This window comes from Nerophis ophidion, linkage group LG16 (genome assembly GCF_033978795.1).
Source record: "Nerophis ophidion isolate RoL-2023_Sa linkage group LG16, RoL_Noph_v1.0, whole genome shotgun sequence".
Lineage (NCBI taxonomy): Eukaryota > Metazoa > Chordata > Actinopteri > Syngnathiformes > Syngnathidae > Nerophis > Nerophis ophidion.
The window spans coordinates 41,934,255-41,956,402 of record NC_084626.1 but is presented as its reverse complement, the minus strand read 5'-3'; the positions used below and the strand labels follow the sequence as shown (position 1 = coordinate 41,956,402).

At 39.5% G+C, this 22,148-nt stretch overlaps 1 protein-coding gene across 6 annotated transcripts in view; it reads right to left on the bottom strand.

Moving 5' to 3' along the window:
- The window catches only part of magi1b (membrane associated guanylate kinase, WW and PDZ domain containing 1b), a 436,989-nt gene that overhangs the window by 80,637 nt on the left and 334,204 nt on the right, over nucleotides 1–22,148 (bottom strand). For 4 of the 6 annotated variants that reach the window (XM_061875249.1, XM_061875251.1, XM_061875253.1 and 1 more), the window contains 2 exons: nucleotides 19,453–19,497; nucleotides 6,220–6,469 (listed from right to left, as the gene is read on the bottom strand). In XM_061875249.1, the coding sequence (XP_061731233.1) occupies nucleotides 6,220–6,469; nucleotides 19,453–19,497 (295 nt within the window). The remainder of the gene's footprint in view (nucleotides 1–6,219; nucleotides 6,470–19,452; nucleotides 19,498–22,148) is intronic. The other 2 variants (XM_061875250.1, XM_061875252.1) reach the window with 2 other exon arrangements.

The window sequence follows — 22,148 nt, the reverse complement described above, 5'->3', positions numbered from 1 at the left end:
TTTTATGTATTTTTTTTAAATTAATTTATTCATTTTTTTTTTTTTAAATAAGAGTCATATTTTAAAATTACTTTTTTAGGCCGGCCCTTCGATGACGTGGCCACTTGTCCAGGGTTTACCCCACCTTCTGCCCAAATGCAGCTGACATAGGCTCCAGCGACCCCCCGGGACCCCAAAGGGAATAAGCGGTAGAAAATCGATGGATGGACTTTTTTAGGCCATTTTCATGCAACTGGACTAATTAATCAGGATTAATTATGAGTTAACTGTGGACACTAGGGATATCTGATAATATTGGCCGATAAATGTTTTAAAATGTAATATCGGAAATTATCGGTATCGGTTTCAAAAAGTAAAATTGATGACTTTATAAATCGCCACTGTATGGAGTGGTACACGGACGTAGGAAGAAGTACAGAGCGCCAATAAACCTTAAAGGCATTGCCTTTGCGTGTCGGCCCAACCACGTAATATCTACGGCTTTTCACACACACAGGTGAATAAAAGGCATACTTGGTCAACAGCCATATAGGTCACACTGAGGGTGGTCGTATGACCAACTTTAACACTGTTACAAATATGCGCCACACTGTGAACCCACACCAAACAAGAATGACACACACATTTAGGGAAAACATCCGCACCGCAACACAACATAAACACAACAGAACAAATACCCAAAACCCCTTGCAGCACTAGCTCTTCCGGGAGGCCACAATATACACTACCCACTACCCCCACCCCACCTCCTCAAAGCACCACATTAAGCATGATGAGCATATGTCAGCATGTGGCATACTAATGACATACTTAGTATCTCAGGTAACTAGGATTGTTTTGTTTTTACTTTATGGAGAAAAATATCAAAATACATACCATTTATCGCCATTCAGCAAATGGAGCGGAAAACACAACCAAAAATTTTAGGCTTCTTCAAGCGACGAAGCCGGCCTACTTCACCATAGTCTGTAGTCTATTGCCTCCCAGGCTGTGTTGGCAGCGACAAGGTGGAGACGTGATGGCAAAAAGTCGAGTTACACCGATCCTTACACCCACCCACCCCCTTCCCCGGTCTGTCCACCGGAGGGACACCGCCTTAACTAACATTTTCTGGGGGAAACACTGATAAAGAAATCATTTTATTAAACAAAACCATATTTCTTTGAAGTATTAAACCCATTTTACGGAGGAATGTAGTTACCGTATTTCCTTGAATTTCCGCTGGGTATATAGTATTACTTCAGGGTCTAACTCGTTTCGCAAAATAATTAGCACATGCTCAGTATTACCGCCGGCTCAGGATTAACGCCGGGTCAAACTCATTTTGCAAACTATTATTTTTATTAGCGCATGTCTAAAATTTCCGCCGGGTCAAACTCGTTTCACAAAATAATTAGCAAATGCCTAGAATTTCCACCGGGTCAAACTCGTCACGTCACGAGTCACCCGACATCATTTTCAAAATGGAGGAGGCTGATTTCAATCATTTAAAATCGCATAAAGGGAAGAAGATTAAGAGCTATTCAGTAGGATTTAAGGTCCAAGCAATTGAATATGCTAAAAAGAACAGTAGGCAGCTATGTTTTATTAATATACCGTAGCTGCGTGTGTCAAATATGAGTCATTAAATGACTCCCGCCTCCTGGTGGTAGAGGGCGCTAGTGATCCTTCTTGCGACTACTCGGCTGCAGAAGAAGTGACAACAAGCAGCGATTGTCTATTTTTCCCTCTCGCTTGCACTTTTAACATGGAGGATTACATATCTAAAATAAAACCGTTTTCTAAATTGGACTTTCAACCGCAGCAGGAGGTAATAAAGGAAGATCTCCATCGAGACAGAGAGACTTTTAAAACTGAAGAAAGATAAGGAAGACTTCTATAAACAAGTTATCGATGCTTTTGATCAGAAGGAGCTGCGCATGGACTTCATTTTTAAGTAAAGGTAAGACCATAATAAGGTTTTTCTTTAATTAAATGTGCTTTTCATGATGGTATCCTTACATCACACTCAAATTTGTAAGCGCAGGCCTAAATTTACCGCATGCCTTTGGTAAGTGCCGGAGTGAGAAGAGGTTTTGAATTAATTAGCGCCCCGGCGGCAATTCAAGGAAATACGGTATTCATAGAACTGCCGCCCAATTTTACGAATGAAATGTTGATTTTGAATCAAGAATCGACTCGTGTGGTGTCCAAAGATTCAATGCCGTAATTATAATTAATAAAGGACAATTAGTTTTGCAACTAGAAATAATTCCAATGACGATATCAGCCTGCCAGAAGAAACAAAAAACTAGCCCCTCTTTTTATGTTCCACCTCGTCTTAATAACAGAAGACTTTGACAAGCGATGCCTTCCAAAGTGATTACATGTTAAGGTTTCTTAGCCCTTGAAGAATGTTGCTTCTTCTCCTCCAATTTTTTTTTTGGCGGGGGGGAGATCTAAGAGTTTTTTTTAATTAGAAGTTTCGCCACGCTTTGGTAAGACAAGGGAGAGGCAGACATGCGACCGCTGTCATAGACTGCATTATTGAAATTATATATATATATATATATATATCCATGGACCTGGAGAGTCAAGTCTGGTGTGAAGTCCGTTAATTGGCTCTCAAGAGCCCCGCTAATTAAATAGCATCTCATGTTTTCCAAGTACTCATCAGTGTTGGCCATACTTCCATTTATGGGTGGCGGGTCGATTTGACGCCATTTGTAACCTGTTATAATGCACCTGGTCTGCCAGAGAACAAAAAGACATGGCAACGCCATACTTGCCAACCTTGAGACCTCCGATTTCGGGAGCTGTGGGGGCGTAGGGCGAGAGGGGGTGGGGCGGGGGCGTGGTTAAGAGTCAAGTATTTCATATATATATATAAGAAATACTTACAAAAAATACTTAACTTTCAGTGAATTCTAGCTATATATATTTATTTAATATATATATATAAATAAAATAAATACTTGAATTTCAGTGTTCATTTATTTACACATATACACACACACACATAACACTCATCCAATCATTGTTGAGTTAAGGGTTGAATTGTCCATCCTTGTTCTATTCTCTGTCACTATTTTTCTAACCATATGCATGTACAGTGTTGTTGTTGTTCTATTGGTGTTGTTGTTGTTATTGTTGTATTTGCTGTTGTTGTTTTTGTCTCTCTGTCTAATCCCCCTCTTATCCCAACAATTTCCCCCTCTGTCTTCCTTTTTTTCTCTTTTTATCCCCTCCTGCTCCGGCCCGGCTGCACCAAATGATAATATAAATACATTTAATAAAGTCACATTCAAATAAGACAAAAAGAGAAGTATCCTGCACTTCTCTTTTGTAAAGCAAATCTGAACAGCCGATATGGGAATCTACATCAACTATATGATTTGCCTGAGAAGCTCGACAGGAAAAAAAAAAAAAGAGTGTCACAACATTGCTGTTTACGGCAGACGAAATCGTGACTGCTGTTGTTGTGTGTTGTTACAGCACTGGGAGGACGTTAATGAAACTGCCTAACAATAAACCCACATAAGAAAACAAGAATTCGCCCTCGATTATTCCACAGTTATAACGTCATTCGGCAGGCATGGTGTTTATATTGTGGGAAAGCGGACGTGAAAACAGGCTGTCTTCACTCAGGTCCACGCCCCCTCCAGCTCCGGCTGAATTTCAGGAGAATTTTGGGAGAAAATTTGTCCCGGGAGGTTTTCGGGAGTCTCCCGGAAAATCCGGTAGGGTTGGCAAGTATGGGCCACGCTGACATAAGAGCGCATATCAGTCTTCTTCTCACGGCACCTCCCCCCATCTAACATCTCTCACTTTATATAAAACCCAAATCCAGGGAAGTTGGCAAGTTGTGTATAAGGTAAGACATATTATGTAGGGTTTTGTTTCACAATATTAAGCCAAAACAACTTTTATTACCATCTGGCACCTGCTGATGTGTATTTGGGATCTGCATAAGTCCTGAAAATGCGCGCGCATCCGCCTTTGTAGTCCGTGCCGACACCGTAGTCGATAAGCTTCTTCATTTTCTCTATTTTCTTGTTATGGGACATTCATCCTCCTCTGATGCCATTTCTAATATAAAGTAGTGTGAAGTTCTTACTTATATCTGTCAGTAAACTAGCCATGAAAGCGCTAAAACACACCGGTGTAGTGAGTTTACATTATTCACCCAAGGAACTTCAGTTATTAGAGAGTTCCGGTCGGACGGTTTTTAACGGGACACCGTTATTGATTGAAGTAATGTCTGAATGTCATTAGAACAGTTAGCGCCATCTTTTGACACTTCTTCCACCCCCGTCCTTGCACGCTACACCGCTATGAAGCTATTTCATTTGGTACATGGTGTAATGATAAGTGTGACCAGTAGATGGCAGGCACACATAAGAGATACGTGTAGACTGCAATACGGCTCAAGTAAACAACACCAAAATTGTATATGTTACATTGAAAATATAGAACATTAAACACGGCGCTCAAAAATGTATCAAAAAGTTTTAGTAGGACTTTGGTAAGCTATGAAACCGCACCGCTTGATGGATTGTACTGTGCTTCAACATAGTAGTATTATTATGGTGTGTGTATGAGGTAAGACATTATTTAGCGTTTGGTTTCGAAATATTATTCAAAAGCAACTTTTCTTAACTTCAGGTACCTGCTGTTCTGTATTTGGGATCTGCATAAGTCCCGAAATTTGCGTGCCTCCGCCTTTAAAGTCCGTGCCGACACCGTAGTCGATAAGCTTCTTCATTTTCTCTATCTTCTTGTTATGGGACATTCACCCTCCGCTGATGCCATTTCTAATATAAAGTAGTGTAAAGTTCTTACTTATATCCGTCAGTAAACTCGCCATGAAAGCGCTACAACATACCGGTGTAGTGAGTTTACATTATTCACCCAAGGAACTTCAGTTATTAGAGAGTTCCGGTCGGACGGTTTTTCACGGGACACCGTTGTTGATTGAAGTAAAGTCTGAATGTCATTAAAACAGTTAGCGCCATCTTTTGACACTTCTTCCACTCCCGTCCTTGCACGCTACACCGCTACGAAGCTATTTCATTTGGTGCATGGTGTAATGATAAGTGTGACCAGTAGATGGCAGACACACATAAGAGATACGTGTAGACTGCAATACGGCTCAAGTAAACATCACAAAAATTGTATATGTTCCATTGAAAATATAGAACATTACACACGGCGCTCAAAAATCTATCAAAAAGTTTTAGTAGGACTTTGGTAAGCTATGAAGCCGCACCGCTTGATGGATTGTACTGTGCTTCAACATAGTACTATTATGGTGTGGGTATAAGGTAAGACATTATTTAGCGTTTTGTTTCGCAATAAAATGCAAAAGCAACTTTTCTTAACTTCAGGTACCTGCGGTTCTATATTTGGGATTTGCATAAGTCCCGAAATTTGCGTGCCTCCGCCTTTAAAATCTGTGGCGACACCGTAGTCGATAAGCTTCTTAATTTTCTCTATCTTCTTGTTTGGGACATTCACCCTCCGCTGATGCCATTTCTAATATAAAGTAGTGTAAAGTTCTTAATTATATCCGTCAGTAAACTCGCCATAAACGCGCTAAAACATACCGGTGTAGTGAGTTTACATTATTCACCCAAGGAACTTCAGTTATTAGAGAGTTCCGGTCGAACGGTTTTTCACGGGACACCGTTGTTGATTGAAGTAAAGTCTGAATGTCATAAAAACAGTTACCTCCATCTTTTGACATGTCTTCCTCTCCCGTCCTTGCACGCTACACCGCTACGAAGCTATTTCATTTGGTACATGGTGTAATGATAAGTGTGACCAGTAGATGGCAGTCACACATAAGTGATACGTGTAGACTGCAATACGACTCAAGTAAACAACACCAAAATTGTATATGTTCCATTGAAAAGTTAGTAGTTAAATCTGTCAGTAAATTCCCCATGAAAGCGCTAAAACATACCGGTGTAGTGAGTTTACATTATTCACCCAAGGAACTTTAGTTATTAGAGAGTTCCGGTCGGACGGTTTTTCATGGGACATATTTCATATTTTCTAGTATATAGTCCTCTGTCAACAAAAGCTGCCGGTAGGATTTATTAGAAAGTTATTCATAAGCATAAGCAATAATTCCCGGCCCGATTATTGCCAAAAGTGTTAAAACCCACCACAGGCCTTCACCGAGCCCAAAGACCCATACAGCGCTCATCCAACCGCCACCAAAAATATAATACTTACGCCTACTTTCATACATGCTCCTGGACTGGGCCCAGATCTTAAAGGGATCCGGTTTTCTCTGGATGGTCCCGTCGGCCGGGGTGTCCTGGGGCGGTAGGCCCGGCAGGGGCTGCGAGGGCGGCGGCGGCGGCGCAGCGCTCTCGCTGAGCGTAGGTGCCAGCGACGGGTGCAAGGGTGAGTCCGTGTGGGCACTCCGGTGGCTGGAGACGCTGAGCTGGGAGCTGTTCTGACTGTCCTTCCTCGATATTTGCTGTCGGGGAGACAGAAAGATGTAACGAGGCTACAGGAAGTCGGCGGAATGTGGAACAGAAAGACAGGTGAGAGACAACAGGAAGAGGTTGCAATAATGGGATATAAATAACCTCTAAAGGCCCTATGGCCACATGCGTGGACAGCACCTTTTAGCTCTTATTACCAAAATTGTGTACACTACAGAATTGGGGTCTTATGTCCACTTATGTGGACACTTATACTGCCATCTGGTGGTGTCAGAAGAATATAACATACAATGGAATTTAGGAAAAAAAAGGGTTAAAATAAGAATTAGCATGTCACTAAACATGACGTACACATTTGTGTACTGATGGACTAAGTACATTATATCAAACGATGAGTCCTAGGTTTTATTCTAATTAGGGTCCAATAAGCCCAAATAGCAAAGAGAAGTAAAAACAAATCATGTAAACAAACAGCTTGGGCCTTAAGTGGTTAAGATAATGATGGATATAGTGATTAAGAAATTAAAATAGGTCGTGCAACTAATCATATCCTCAAAGTTCCAGTTAGAACTAAGTCCAAGTTCGAGCACATGCACATTCACTCTTATTTTCAACATTCTTGCTACTGTTTATTTTTTATTTAGTTTTTTTTGTCCTGTCCAGTTTCTCAGGCAAATCGTATAGTTGATGTACATGATGATATAGTTAATTTATATGATGATATAGTTGATGTACATGATGATATGGTTAATTTAGATGATGATACAGTTGATGTAGATGATGATATAGGAGATGTATATGATGATACAGTTGATTTAGATGATATACTTGATGTAGGTGATGATATAGTTAATGTAGATGGCGATATAGTTGTAGGTGATGATATAGTTGATGTAGGTGATGATATAATTGATGTAGATGATTATATTGTTGATGTAAATAATGATATAGGTGATAAATATGATGATATAGTTGATGTAGATGATATAGTTGATGTAGATGATGATATACTTGATGTAGATGGCAATATAGTCCATTTGAATGATGATTGAGTTGATGTAGGTGATGATATAGTTTATGTAGATGGCGATATAGTTGACGTAGATGATGATATAGTCGATGTAGGTGATGCTATAGTTGATGTAGATGATGATATAGTTTATGTAGATGATGATATAGTTGATATAAATGATGATATAGTTGATTTAGATGATGATATAGTTGATGTAAATGATGATATAGTTGATGCGGGTGATTATATGGTTGATGTGATGATATAGTTGATGTAGATGACAGTTGATGTAGATGATGATACAGTTGATGTAAGAGATTATATAGTTGATGTAGATGGCGATATAGTCAATGTATATGATGATATAGTTGACGTAGGTGATGATGCAGTTGATGTAGATGGCGATATAGTTGTAGATGATGATATAGTTGATGTAGGCGATGATATAGTTGATGTGGGTCATGATATAATTGATGCAGATGATTATATTGTTGATGTAGATGATGATAAAGTTGATAAAGATGATGATATAGTTGATGTAGAAGACACAGTTGATGTAGATGATGATATAGTTGATGTAGATGATGATATAGTTGATGTAGATGGTGATATAGTTGTAGATGATATAGTTGATGTAGGTGATGATATAGTCGATGTAGATGATATAGTTGATGTAGATGATAAAGCTGATGTAGATGATGATAAAGTTGATGTAGATGATGATATAGTTGGTGTAGATGATGATATTGTTAAAGTAGGTGATGATATAGTCGATGTAGATGATATAGTTGATGTAGATGATGTAGTTGATGTAGATGATGATATAGTTGATGTAGATGATGATATAGTTGATGTAGATGATATTGTTAATGTAGGTGATGATATAGTTGATGTAGATGATGATATAGTCAATGTAGATGATGATAGAGTTGATGTAGATGATGATATAGTTGATGTAGATGGTGATATAGTCAATGTAGATGATGATTGAGTTGATGTAGGTGATGATATAGTTGATGTAGATGATATAGTTGATGTAGATGATATAGTTGATGTACAAGATGATAAAGCTGATGTAGATGATGATATAGTTGATGTAGATGATGATAAAGTTGATGTAGATGATGATATAGTTGATGTATATGATGATATTGTTAATGTAGGTGATGATATAGTCGATGTAAAAGATATTGTTGATGTAGATAATGATATAGTTGATGTAGATGATGATATAGTTGATGCATATGATATTGTTAATGTAGATGATGATATAGTTGATGTAGATGATGATATAGTTGATGTAGATGATGATATATTTGATGTAGATGATGATATAGTTGATGTAGATTGTGATATATATTTTAGTCGCTTTGTCGAATGCTACTAGGGACCGATAGCGCTCCGACAAATTGTATTAGAATAATATCCAATTGGGAATAAATATTCCTGATTTTAAGTTGATGCATCATGTCCTATTTAAACATCTTCCGGCTACAGATTAAAGGAATGCGTCGACAGCAACAACAGAGAAGACAAGGTTTGGTGGAGAAGCCGGCAATCAAAAGTGCCGGCAGAAAGAAACTCCAAAATGTCTGTCAAACGCCAAACAATGTTGAGCAAGTAGCAAATGGAGCACAAAGAATAGTATTTTATTCAGGGATTTTTTTCCCTCTGACAGGTGAGGAGAAAATTATTTCTTCTTATTAAAATCATTCAGCTGTGAGTGGGGAGAAAAAAAAATGGCATAACGTCTGTTTAACTGAGGAAAATGCAATAAGTGTGTTTTTCTCTGCCGGTTTTGGAGAAATAATCACACTTGTGGGGCTTAAAAAACGAAGTTAGGTTTTTACTGGCGGGGGTGTGGGAAATGTAAAACTCGCCTTTAAATCGCCACCGGTCTCTTAATAACACGGTCACTTAAGCACCTGCTGGAGGATTTTGAAGAGAGTCGTGGACTGGGATTGGTTAAAAATGAGCAGTGCATCCCTCACTTTTGTTGTTTATATTAAAGCAGGGGGGGTCAAACTCATTTTTAGCTCAGGGGCTGCATGGAGGAAAATCTGTGAATGTATTGTCTGCATGGGGGTCAGACTGCATTCACATTAGAAATCGGATTTTATTTTTGCATTGTGAACGGCTACTAAAAAGATCGGATTTGACAAAAACATCCAAATTGGAAATTCGACCGTGCGGTCTGAACGTAGCCTGCACGGTAAAGTTTAGATCCATGAAGGAAAGACAAATGTTTATAACTGAATGAACGTACATATGCATAAAAATGTGCTTTCTTTTGTATTATTTTTTTTCAGGGTTTCCCGCCTTACCGCCTAAACTAGTCTCAAATAAAAAAAACAAAAACAAATAAATAAATAAATATATATATATATATATTTTTTTATTAATTGTATTTATTTTTTATTTTTTATTTGAGACTTTAGTTTAAAAAAATTAAAAAAAAATAAAAATAAAAATATATATATATATAGATTTTTTTTTTTTTTGGTCCTGTCCAGGTTTTCAGGCAAATCATATAGTTGATGTCGATAAACATATCGGCTGTTCCGATCTACTTTACAAAAAATAAGCGTAGGATGCTTCTCTTGTTGCCTTATTTGTATTTTACTTTGATATATATATTAATAGAACCATTTGGTGCTAAACTAAAGTCTTAACAAGCTGCTACGCTTCGTACTAACTCTGCCTCTGTCAGTACGTCTCTGCAGCACCCAGCATTGTCCCACCCACACAACCATCTTAGTATTTCCATTTTTTACTTTACAGAAAAAAATATGGAGATATATACATCGTATATTGCCATTCAGCATACAGAGCGGAAAACACAACCAAAAATCGTAGGCTTCTTCACGCGACGAAGTCGGCCTACTTCACCACAGTGTCTGTTTCCCGAGAGTCACCACCTTAACTAAAATTTTCTGTGGGAAACATTGTTTTTTAATTAATTAAGTAACGTTTAAGGCAGAATTTTTCCAAAACAGAATATAGAATGTGAGATATAACAGGACATTGCTTACATTTATCATTTGTTTTCAAATCGCTTACAAAAAAAGTGGGACCCAACATTTTTTTTACTGTGGGTCCCCATTTTTATGATGGAGTATTGGTGCATGCAAAACGGAGCGGAAGACACAACAAAAAATTGTAGGCATCTTCACGCGACGAAGTCGGCCTACTTCACCACAGTGTCTGTTTCCCGGCTACCCCTTGTAGAATCACCACCTTAACTGAAATTTTCTGCGGGAAACACTGTTTTTTAATTAACTAAGTAACGTTTAAGGCAGAATTTTTCCAAAACAGAATATAGAATGTGAGATATAACGGGATAATGCTTACATTTATCATTTGTTTTCAAAACGCTTACAAAAAACATTTTTTACTGTGGGTCCCCATTTTTATGATGGAGTATTGGTGCGTGCAAAACGGAGCGGAAGACTCAACAAAAAATTGTAGGCATCTTCATGCGACGAAGTCGGCCTACTTCACCACAGTGTCTATTTACCGGCTACCCCTTGGAGAGTCACCACCTTAACAAAAATTTTCTGTGGGGAACACTGTTTTTTAATTAATTAAGTAACGTTTAAGGCAGAATTTTTCCGAAACAGAATATAAAATGTGAGATATAACAGGATATTGCTTACATTTATCATTTGTTTTCATAACGCTTACAAAAAACATTTTTTACTGTGGGTCCCCTTTTTTATGATGGAGTATTGGTGCGTGCAAAATAGAGCGGAAGACACAACGAAAAATTGTAGGCATCTTCACGCGACGAAGTCGGCCTACTTCACCATAGTGTCCGTTTCCCGGCTACCCCTTGGAGAGTCACCACCTTAAATAAATTTTTCTGTGGGAAACATTGTTGTTTTAATTAATTAAGTAACGTTTAAGGCAGAATTTTTCCAAAATAGAATGTGAGATATAAAAGGATATTGCTTACATTTGTCATTTGTTTTCAAAATGCTTACAAAAAAGTGGGACCCAACATTTTTATACTGTGGGTCCCCATTTTTATGATGGAGTATTGGTGCGTGCAAAACGGAGTGGAGATACAACGAAAAATTGTAGGCATCTTCACGCGACGAAGTCGGCCTACTTCACCACAGTGTCTGTTTCCAAGCTACTCCTTGGAGAGTCACCAACTTAACTAAAATTTTCTGTGGGAACACTGATTTTTTATTAATTACGTAACGTTTAAGGCAGATTTTTTCCAAAACAGAAAATAGAATGTGAGATATAACAGGATATTGCTTACATTTATCAGTTGTTTTCAAAACGCTTCCAAAAAAGTGGGACCCAACATTTTTTACTGTGGGTCCCCTTTTTTATAATGGAGTATTGGTGCGTGCAAAACGGAGCGGATGACACAACGAAAAATTGTAGGCATCTTCATGCGACGAAGTCGGCTTACTTCACCACAGTGTCTGTTTCCCGGCTACCCCTTGGAGAGTCACCACTTTAAATAATTTTTTCTGAGGGAAACATTGTTTTATTAATTAATTAAGTAACGTTTAAGGCAGAATTTTTCCAAAAGAGAATATAGAATGTGAGATATAACAGGATAATGCTTACATTCATCATTTGTTTTCAAAACACTTACAAAAAAGTGGGACCCAACATTTTTATACTGTGGGTCCCCTTTTTTTTATGATGGAGTATTGGTGCGTGCAAAACGGAGCGGAAGACACAACGAAAAATTGTAGGCTTCTTCACGCGACGAAGTCGGCCTACTTCACCACAGTGTCTGTTTCCCGGCTACCCCTTGGAGAGTCACCACCTTAACTAAAATTTTCTGTGGGAAACACTGTTTTTTAATTAATTAAGTAACGTTTAAGGCAGAATTTTTCCAAAATAGAATGTGAGATACAAAAGGATATTGCTTACATTTGTCATTTGTTTTCAAAATGCTTACAAAAAAGTGGGACCCAACATTTTTATACTGTGGGTCCCCATTTTTATGATGGAGTATTGGTGCGTGCAAAACGGAGTGGAGATACAACGAAAAATTGTAGGCATCTTCACGCGACGAAGTCGGCCTACTTCACCACAGTGTCTGTTTCCAAGCTACTCCTTGGAGAGTCACCACCTTAACTAAAATTTTCTGTGGGAACACTGATTTTTTATTAATTAAGTAACGTTTAAGGCAGAATTTTTCCAAAACAGAATATAAAATGTGAGATATAACAGGATATTGCTTACATTTATCATTTGTTTTCAAAATGCTTACAAAAAAGTGGGACCCAACATTTTTATACTGTGGGTCCCCTTTAGTATTGGTGCGTGCAAAACGGAGTGGAGATACGACGAAAAATTGTAGGCATCTTCACGCGACGAAGTCGGCCTACTTCACCACATTAACCAAAATTTTCTGTGGGAAACACTTTTTTTTAATTAATTAAGTAACTTTTAAGGCAGAATTTTTCCAAAACAGAATATAGAATGTGAGCTATAACAGGATATTGCTTATATTTATCATTTGTTTTCAAATCGCTTACAAAACAGTGGAACCCAACATTTTTTACTGTGGGTCCTCTTTTTTATGATGGAGTGTTGGTGCGTGCAAAACAGCAGCAGGCGGGCCAGATCTTATACTAACCAAATATCATCCCGGAGGGCCATAGATCATTCAAATCCGTCCCGCAGTCCTTGACTTTGACACCAGGTACTAAACCATCACATTACCAACCTGCGTACTTCAGCAAGAAACTTTGGAGCGCGAACGGCAAAAGGCATGGCGTGACATTTTCTGACAATGATAGCGAGCGACAGCAATTGCGTCTCACTTAGTGTGACCTCCCAGTGCTTTGAGTGGAAAGGGGACAACAAGACCGGGACGTGATGGAGGCAGCCAGCCCCCGCGTTCTATATATCGAGGAGTCTAAGCGGCAGTAATCAGTCACATCGTCACAATCACTACTTTCTGATGCCTCAGTAAATTCATGCTGACACGCATTCTCATTTAGGACACTAAAGAATGAAGCTGGAAGCTGGGAAGTTTCCCCAATTCCTCACCCGAAACCCAAGGGGTCTGGCTTTGAAACAAAATGTCAACAAATAATGGATAGTTACCGTATTTCCTTGAATTGCCACCAGGTATATAGTATGCGCCTGACTAGAATTACTGCCGGGTCAAACCTGTTTCGCAAAATAATTAGAAAAAGAACAGTAATCCGGCTATGTTTTTTTAATATACCGTAGCTGCGTGTGTCAAATATGAGTCATTAAACGACTCCCGCCTCCTGGTGGTAGAGGGCGCTAGTGATCCTTCTTGCGACAACTCGGCTGCAGAAGAAGTGACAACAAGCGGCGATCGTTTTTTTTTCCCTCTCGCTTGCACTTTTAACATGGAGGATTACATATCTAAAATGAAACCGTTTTCTAAACTGGACTTTCAATCGAAGCAGGAGGTAATAAAGGAAGATCTCCATCGAGACGGAGAGACTTTTAAAACTGAAGAAAGATAAGGAAGACTTCTATAAACAAGTTATCGATGCTTTTGATCAGAAGGACTTCATTTATAAGTAAAGGTAAGATCATAATAAGGTTTTATTTTATTAAATGTGCTTTTCATGTTGGTATCCTTACATCACACTCAAATTTTTAAGCGCAGGCCTAAATTTACCGCATGCCTTTGGTAAGCGCCGGAGTGAGGAGAGGTTTTAAATTAATTAGCGCCCCGGCGGCAATTCAAGGAAATACGGTAATTCATTTTATTGTATTTAGTTAGTTTATTTCAATCCAACGCTTGTTATTTTGGAGAGTTTGGTGATCTTGGAATATGAGAATAAAATATTTTAGTGTTTTGTCGTTGGAAATGTACAAAACCAGTGGAGTTGGCACGTTGTGTAAAAGGTAAATAAAAACAATGATTTGCTAATCCTTTTCAACTTATATTCAATTGAATAGACTGCAAAGACAAGATATTTAATGTTCGATCCGAGAAACGTATTATTTTTTTAGAATTTAATGGCAGCAACACATTGCAAAAAAGTTGGCAAAGGGTAGTTTTTACCACTGTGTTACATGGCCTTTCCTTTTAACAACACTCAATAAACGTTTGGGAACTGAGGAAACCAATTTTTGAAGCTTTTCAGGTGGAATTCTTCCCCATTCTTCCTTGATGTACAGCTTAAGTTGTTCAACAGTCCGGGGTCTCCGTTGTGGTATTTTAGGCTTTATAAATCGCCACACATTTTCAATGGGAGACAGGTCTGGACTACAGGCAGGCCAGACTAGTACCCGCACTCTTTTACTATGAAGTTGGCATTGTCTTGCTGGAATAAGCAGGGGCGTCCATGATAACGTTGCTTGGATGGCAACATATATTGCTCCAAAACCTGTATGCACCTTTCAGCATTAATGGTGCCTTCACAAATGTGTAAGTTACCCATACCTTGGGCACTAATACACCCCCATACCATCACAGATGCTGGCTTTTCAACTTTGCGCCTGTAACAGTCCGAATGGTTCTTTTCGTCTTTGTTCCACAGTGTCCAAAAACGATGTAAAATGTGGACTCGTCAGACCACAGAACATTTCTCCACTTTGCGTCAGTCCATCTTAGATGAGCTCGGGGCCCAGCGAAGCCGGCGGCATTTCTGGGTGTTGTTGATAAATGGCTTTGGCCTTTGCATAGTAGAGTTTTAACTTGCACTTACAGATGTAGCGACCATATGTAGATACGGACAGCGGTTTTCTGGAGTATTCCTGAGCCCATGTGGTGATATCCTTTACACGCGAATGCCGGTTTTTGATGCTGAAGGATCCAAGGTCACCTGCATTCAATGTTGGTGATTTCTCCAGATTCTCTGTACTTTTTGATGATATTACGGACCGTAGATGGTGAAATCCCTACATTCCCTGCAATAGCTGGTTGAGAAATGTTGTTCTTAAACAATTGGCTCAGACATTTGTTGACAAAGTGGTGAACCCTCGCCTCGTCCTTGTTTGTGAATGACTGAGAATTTCACAGAAGCTGCCTTTAATATCTCGATATTTTTAGGCCATATCACGATACATGATATATATCTACTTATTTTGCCTTGAGTGAACACTTGATGCATATAATCACAGCAGTATGATGATTCTATGTGTCTACATTAAAACATTCCTCTTCATACTGCATTAATATATGCTACTTTTAAACTTTCAAACACTGATGACATCTATTAAAACAGACCAGAAGCAAGGAATCATGCAGAGACAGAGTTACATTTTTCTCAATTTAGGAAAGACGTTATTCGGGCTGTACTCTGGTTACAGATCCAAACTTCACTCTAAAGTCCAGCTCACGTGTTTCCTCTATTTATTAAATGTTGGTTTTCGGCCTTAGGTGTAGGGATTTCTCCAGACCTTAGATGGTGAAATCCCTAAATTCCTTGCAACAGCAGGTTGAGAAATGTTGTTCTTAAACAGTTTTCTCACACATTTGTTGACAAAGCGGTGACCCTCGCCCTGTTTTTGTTTGTGAATGACTGAACATTTCATGGAAGCTGCTTTTAAACCCGACCATGGCCTCCACCTGTTTCCAATTAGCCTGTTCACCTGTGGACATGTTCCAAATAAGTGTTTTGATGAGCATCCCTCTCAACGTTCTCACTCTTTTTTGCCACTTGTGCCAGCTTTTTTTAAAAGACATTTTGCAGGCATCAAATTCCAAATGAGCTAATATTTGCAAAAAATAACAGTTTGAACGTTAAATATATTGTCTTTGCGGTCTATTCAATTAAATATAAGTTAAAAAAAAGGATTTACTAATCATTGTATTCTGTTTTTATTCACCGTTTACACGACTTGACTGGTGTTGGGTTTTGTACTCGTTTTATGACGTTTATTGACGTTGGTACGGGTTTTTTTCTGTTTCCTTCATTCCCTGTGTGTTGTTCAAAATAAATTAAAAAAACCAAGGTTTGTATTATAAGAAAAATGTCTTTGTGCCAAAAGGATATCTTGTTTGCCACTTAAAGCCAAATGTTGTTCTTATTTTTTTTTAGAAGGAAGAGGTCATTTATGCCTGGTCCATCACACGATGTCACTCTCGTTTGCCAAAGTGGCTTCATTTTATCGAGTACTTGTCTCACTTTGATGCACTTCAAACAACAGAAACCCAATTTTCCCTTCGTCCTGAAGGATTTCTCGCTTTTTGACTCTGTGGAGTCAGCGTCTTTTCCTCAGGAACATCCACAACGGATGAATGACTCCTTTTCCAATAATCAGGGGCGGCCGGGGGGTAGCGGGGGTTGTTATTAAGCCAATTGGATTGACTGCATCATTGTATTAATTGGGCGGGTTAAAAAAAAAAACGACCTCTTGAAGCTCATTGAGAGAATGCCAAGAGTGTGCAAAGCGGTAATCAGGGAAAAGGGTGGCTATTTTGAAAAAACTAGAATATAAATAATGTTTTTTCAGTTAGTTCACCTTTTTTGTTAAGTACATAACTCCACATGTCCACAAAGTTGTGTTCATAGGGATTTCCCACCGTTCTCCCACACGCGCATTGGTGAGGTCACACACTGATGATGTAAAATTCTCTCAGTCTACGTTCTAAATCATCCCAAAGGTGTTCTATCAGGTTCAGGTCAGGACTCTGTGCAGGCCAGTCAAGTTCATCCACACCAGACTCGGTCATCCATGTCTTTATGGACTTTTCTTTGTGCACTGGTGCAAACTGTTCCCACAAGGTATGGGAGCATGGAATTGTCCAAAATGCGTTGGTTCCTTTCAACTCCAAAAAAACAACCCCACAGCATAATTCCTCCTCCAACAAATTTCCCACGGGTCCGAAATGTGCTGTTCTCCTGGCACACTTGTCTATCAGATTGCCAGATGGAAAAGTGTGATTCATATGTTCCAAGGCTTTGCATTGGACTTGGTGATGTATGGCTTAGATGCAGCCGCTCGGCCATGGAAACCCATTATATGATGTTCTCTGCGTACTGTACGTGGGCTAATTGGAAGGTGCCATGAAGTTTGGAGCTCTATAGCAACTGACAGTGCAGAAAGTCTTTGCACTATGTCAGTTTACGTGGACGACCACTTGGTGGCTGAGTTGCTGTTGTTCCCAAATTCTTCCATTTTCTTATAGTAAAGCCCTACAGTTGACTTTGTAATATTTAGGAGCGAGGAAATTTCACGATTGGATTTGTTGCACAGGTGGCATCCTTTGACAGTTCATCGCTGGAAATCACTGAAAGTGGCCCATTCTTTCACAAAAGTTTATAGAAACAGTCTCCGTGCCTAAGTGCTTGATTTCATACACCTAATTCTCATCATTTGTATGGGTGACCAAATACTTTTGGCAATGTGGTGCATGGTAATAGTTTTCCCGTAAAGTACAGTATATTAAATGTCAGAAAAATTGTATTTAAATTATCAAAAAACTTTCCATTCTTTGAGTTCCCAGTGAACGGACAAAAGCTTTCTTTGTTGTAACAAGCCAAAAGCTTGTAAAAATACATTGTGTTTGACGGGAGGGGTTATCTATTTTGATCCAAAACCTGCCCAAACTCGATCCAGGACCAGTCCAAGTCCGAGGCATCTTTTTCTTTTGTGTTAATGTGACCGAAAACATGATAGATAGCACGATGGAACAGAGTTTAGTGCATACGCATTGCAATACAAAGGTCCTGAGTAGTCCTGGGTTCAATCCCGGGCTCGGGATCTTTCTGTGTAGAGTCATGCATTGTCCCCCCGTGACTGCGTGGGTTCCCCGCGGGTACTCCGGCTTGCTCCCACCGCCAAAAACATGCACCTGGGGATAGGTTGATTGGCAACCCTAAATAGTCCCTAGTGTGTGAATGTGAATGTTGTCTGTCTATCTGCGTTGGCCCTGTCATGAGATGGCGACTTGTCCAGGGTGTAAACCGCTTTCCGCCCGAATGCAGATGAGATAAGCTCCAGCACACCCAGCGACCCCGAACGGGACAAGCGGTATAAAATGGATGGATGGATGGTGACCGAAAACAACGGCTGTTTACAGACCCCCCCCCCCCCCCCCCCCACCACCACCCCCATTCCTTTAGAAAGAGTTGTTATGTAAATAGGGAAAGTCCAAATAAAAAGAGGCGGCGTACAATCTTTCGCCAGAGCGTGCTGGAGACTGTACTAATACAGCCCAGATGTTTCTCCTCAAATTGAGCCAAATTTAATTCTGTCTCTGTTTAATTCCTTGCTTCTTGTCTCGTTTAATAGTCGACATCAGTGTTTGAACCTGACATTAAAAACATAAATTTTTCATCCATTTTCTGTCGCTTGTCCCTTTTGGGGTGGCTGGAGCCTATCTCAGCTGCATTCGGGCGGAAGGCGGCGTACACCCTGGACAAGTCGCCACCTCATCGCAGGGCCGACACAGATAGACAGACCACAATAGGGCCAATTTTGTGTTGCCAATCAACTTATCCCCAGGTGCATCTAATTGGAAGTGGGAGGAAGCCGGAGTACCCGGAGGGAACCCACGCAGTCACGGGGAGAACATGCAAACTCCACACAGAAAGATCCCGATGCCGGGATTGAACCCCCGGACTGCTCAGGACCTTCGTATTGCACTGCGTATGCACTAACCCCTGTCCCACCGTGCTGTCTATCATTTTTTCGGTCACGTTAACAGAAAAGAAAAAAATGCCTCGGGCTTGGACTGGTCCTGGATCGAGCTTGGACAGATCTTGGATCAAAATAGACAATCCCTCCTGTCTCCTCTCTTCGTACACAAAGGATTGGCTTAGTACAACAAAGACAGCTTTGTCCTTTCACTGGGAACTCAGAGAAAGGAACGTTTTTTGATAATTTACACATCCACTAACCCCTCTTCCGCCGTTCTGCCCATTAAAAACAAATGATATTAAATCGTGAGTAGTTTTGATCACTGATTAAAACACACTGAGCACAGCCAAGCAGTCATCACCCTTCTGCGAGGAAACAAACCCGCCACCATCACCTCCACCCAACACCACCGCTAACTACCCCCAACTCCAAATATCCACTCCAACATACCCTCCTAGAGTAATCTCTGTACGGTGGAGACATCTCCAAATCATCCTGGAAAACAAAAATTGGGGGAAACACGTCTGGTCAGACACAATCAACAGGGTCCTTTTTTTTTTTGTTGAGACGGCAAAACAACAAAAAAAAATCAACAACATCCCAGGCCGAGGTCGCCTCTCAGCTGCCTTCGCACGTTCAACCCCGGCGTTAGCGACCCAGTTCACGGTTGCATCAAAGCCCCCCGACAGCCAGGAGGAGGGGGTGTTAGGGTGCGAAGCTACAAGGGATTCCGCCCCCGCACCACATCCCGTGTCTATAAACAGAGTCCTGATGCCGGCACAAGTTGCACCGGGACTCGTGGGAACTGGGATAAAAACATCCTCCAGACATGCACTTAGACCAGGGGTGTCCAAAGTTCGGCCCGGGGGCCATTTACGGCCCGCAGGCCACACATTCTGGAAATTTTGTTGCAAAAATAAATGAAAAAAAAAATGTTAAAAAGTAGAATGAGGTGCAATCTAACGGGGAAAAGTTGACATTTTTTTTCTTTGTTTTTGCGCTTTTTGCCAATGCTAAAAAAAAAAAAAATACATTTTTTTTTTTTTTTTTAATGAATTATTGACCTATTTAAGGCTCCAATTACTTCAAATATTTCACTTTATAATGTTTTATGTGGAAAATATTATGTGCATATACTGTGTGGTTGCCATTTAAAAACAGTGTTTTCTTTGACAAAAGAGCATAAAACCAACAAAATAATAGTTCAAAAGTAAAATCGACAGATATATCTGAAGTTGATCTCGTGACTTAAGTGTTGAAAGTAAAACAAATTATAATAAAAATGTATCACTTTATGAGCGGGGGACCTTTTGGATCCCAAAGATATTTAGTGGGATTTTATTTATTTTTTCACTGTGAAATAATAATACATTTAAATCAATGGTGTCCTGCATTATTGATCTTTTTAGGGCTCTGTCACGCCCCGGAAGAAATTTGGCGTGACAGCCCCTCCAATGCCTGAAGGACCCCAATGAGGGCGTAAAAATACCAAGTTATATGACTCTTAAGGGTTACAGCTGCAAAATTTGCGAAGCAAAAATAGCTTGAAAGGTTAGCATGCTGGAATGCTAATATAATATTTTTTCCTCACCGTTAAGGGTTAAAGCTGCAAAATTAGCGAAGCAAAAATAGCTTGAAAGGTTAGCATGCTGGAATGCTAATATAATATTTTTTCCTCACCGTTAAGGGTTAAAGCTGCAAAATTAGCGAAGCAAAAATAGCTTGAAAGGTTAGTATGCTGGAATGCTAATATTATTTTCCTCACTGTTATGGGTTACAGCTGCAAAATTAGCGAAGCAAAAATACCTTGAAAGGTTAGCATGCTGGAATGCTAATATTTTTTCCTCACCGATAAGGGTTACAGCTGCAAAATTAGCGAAGCAAAAATAGCTTGAAAGGTTAGCATTATGGAATGCTGACATTTTTTCCTCACCGTTAAGGGTTACTGCTGGAAAATTAGCAAAGCAAAAATAGCTTGAAATGTTAGCATAGTGGAATGCTAATATTTTTTCCTCACCGTTAAGGGTTACAGCTGCAAAATTAGCAAAGCAAAAATAGCTTTAAAGGTGAGCATGCTGGAATGCTAATATTTTTTCCTCACCGTTAAGGGTTACAGCTGCAAAATTAGCGAAGCAAAAATAGCTTGAAAGGGTAGCATGCTGGAATGGTAATATTTTTTCCTCACCGTTAAGGGTTACAGCTGCAAAATTAGCGAAGACAAAATAGCTTGAAAGGTTAGCATGCTGGAATGCTAATATTTTTTCCTCACTGTTATGGGTTACAGCTGCAAAATTAGCGAAGCAAAAATACCTTGGAAGGTTAGCATGCTGGAATGCTAATATTTTTTCCTCACCGTTAAGGGTTATAGCTGCAAAATTAGCAAAGCAAAAATAGCTTGAAAGGTTAGCATGCTGGAATGCTAATATTTTTTCCTCACCGTTAAGGGTTACAGCTGCAAAATTAGCGAAGCAAAAATAGTTAGAAAGGTTAGCATGCTGGAATGCTAATATTTTTCCCTCACCGTTAAGGGTTACAGCTGCAAAATTAGCGAAGCAAAAATAGTTTGAAAGGTTAGCATGCTAGAATGCTAATATTTTTTCCTCACCGTTGAGGGTTACAGCTGCAAAATTAGTGAAGCAAAAATAGCTTGAAAGGTTAGCATGCTGGAATGCTAATATTTTTTCCTCACCGTTAAGGGTTACAGCTGCAAAATTAGCGAAGACAAAATAGCTTGAAAGGTTAGCATGCTGGAATGCTAATATTTTTTCCTCACTGTTATGGGTTACAGCTGCAAAATTAGCGAAGCAAAAATACCTTGAAAGGTTAGCATGCTGGAATGCTAATATTTTTTCCTCACCGTTAAGGGTTACAGCTGAAAAATTAGCGAAGCAAAAATAGCTTGAAAGGTTAGCATGCTGGAATGCTAATATTTTTCCCTCACCGTTAAGGGTTACAGCTGCAAAATTAGCGAAGCAAAAATACCTTGAAAGGTTAGCATGCTGGAATGCTAATATTTTTTCCTCACCGATAAGGGTTACAGCTGCAAAATTAGCGACACAAAAATAGCTTGAAAGGTTAGCATGCTGTAATGCTGACATTTTTTCCTCACCGTTAAGGGTTACTGCTGCAAAATTAGCAAAGCAAAA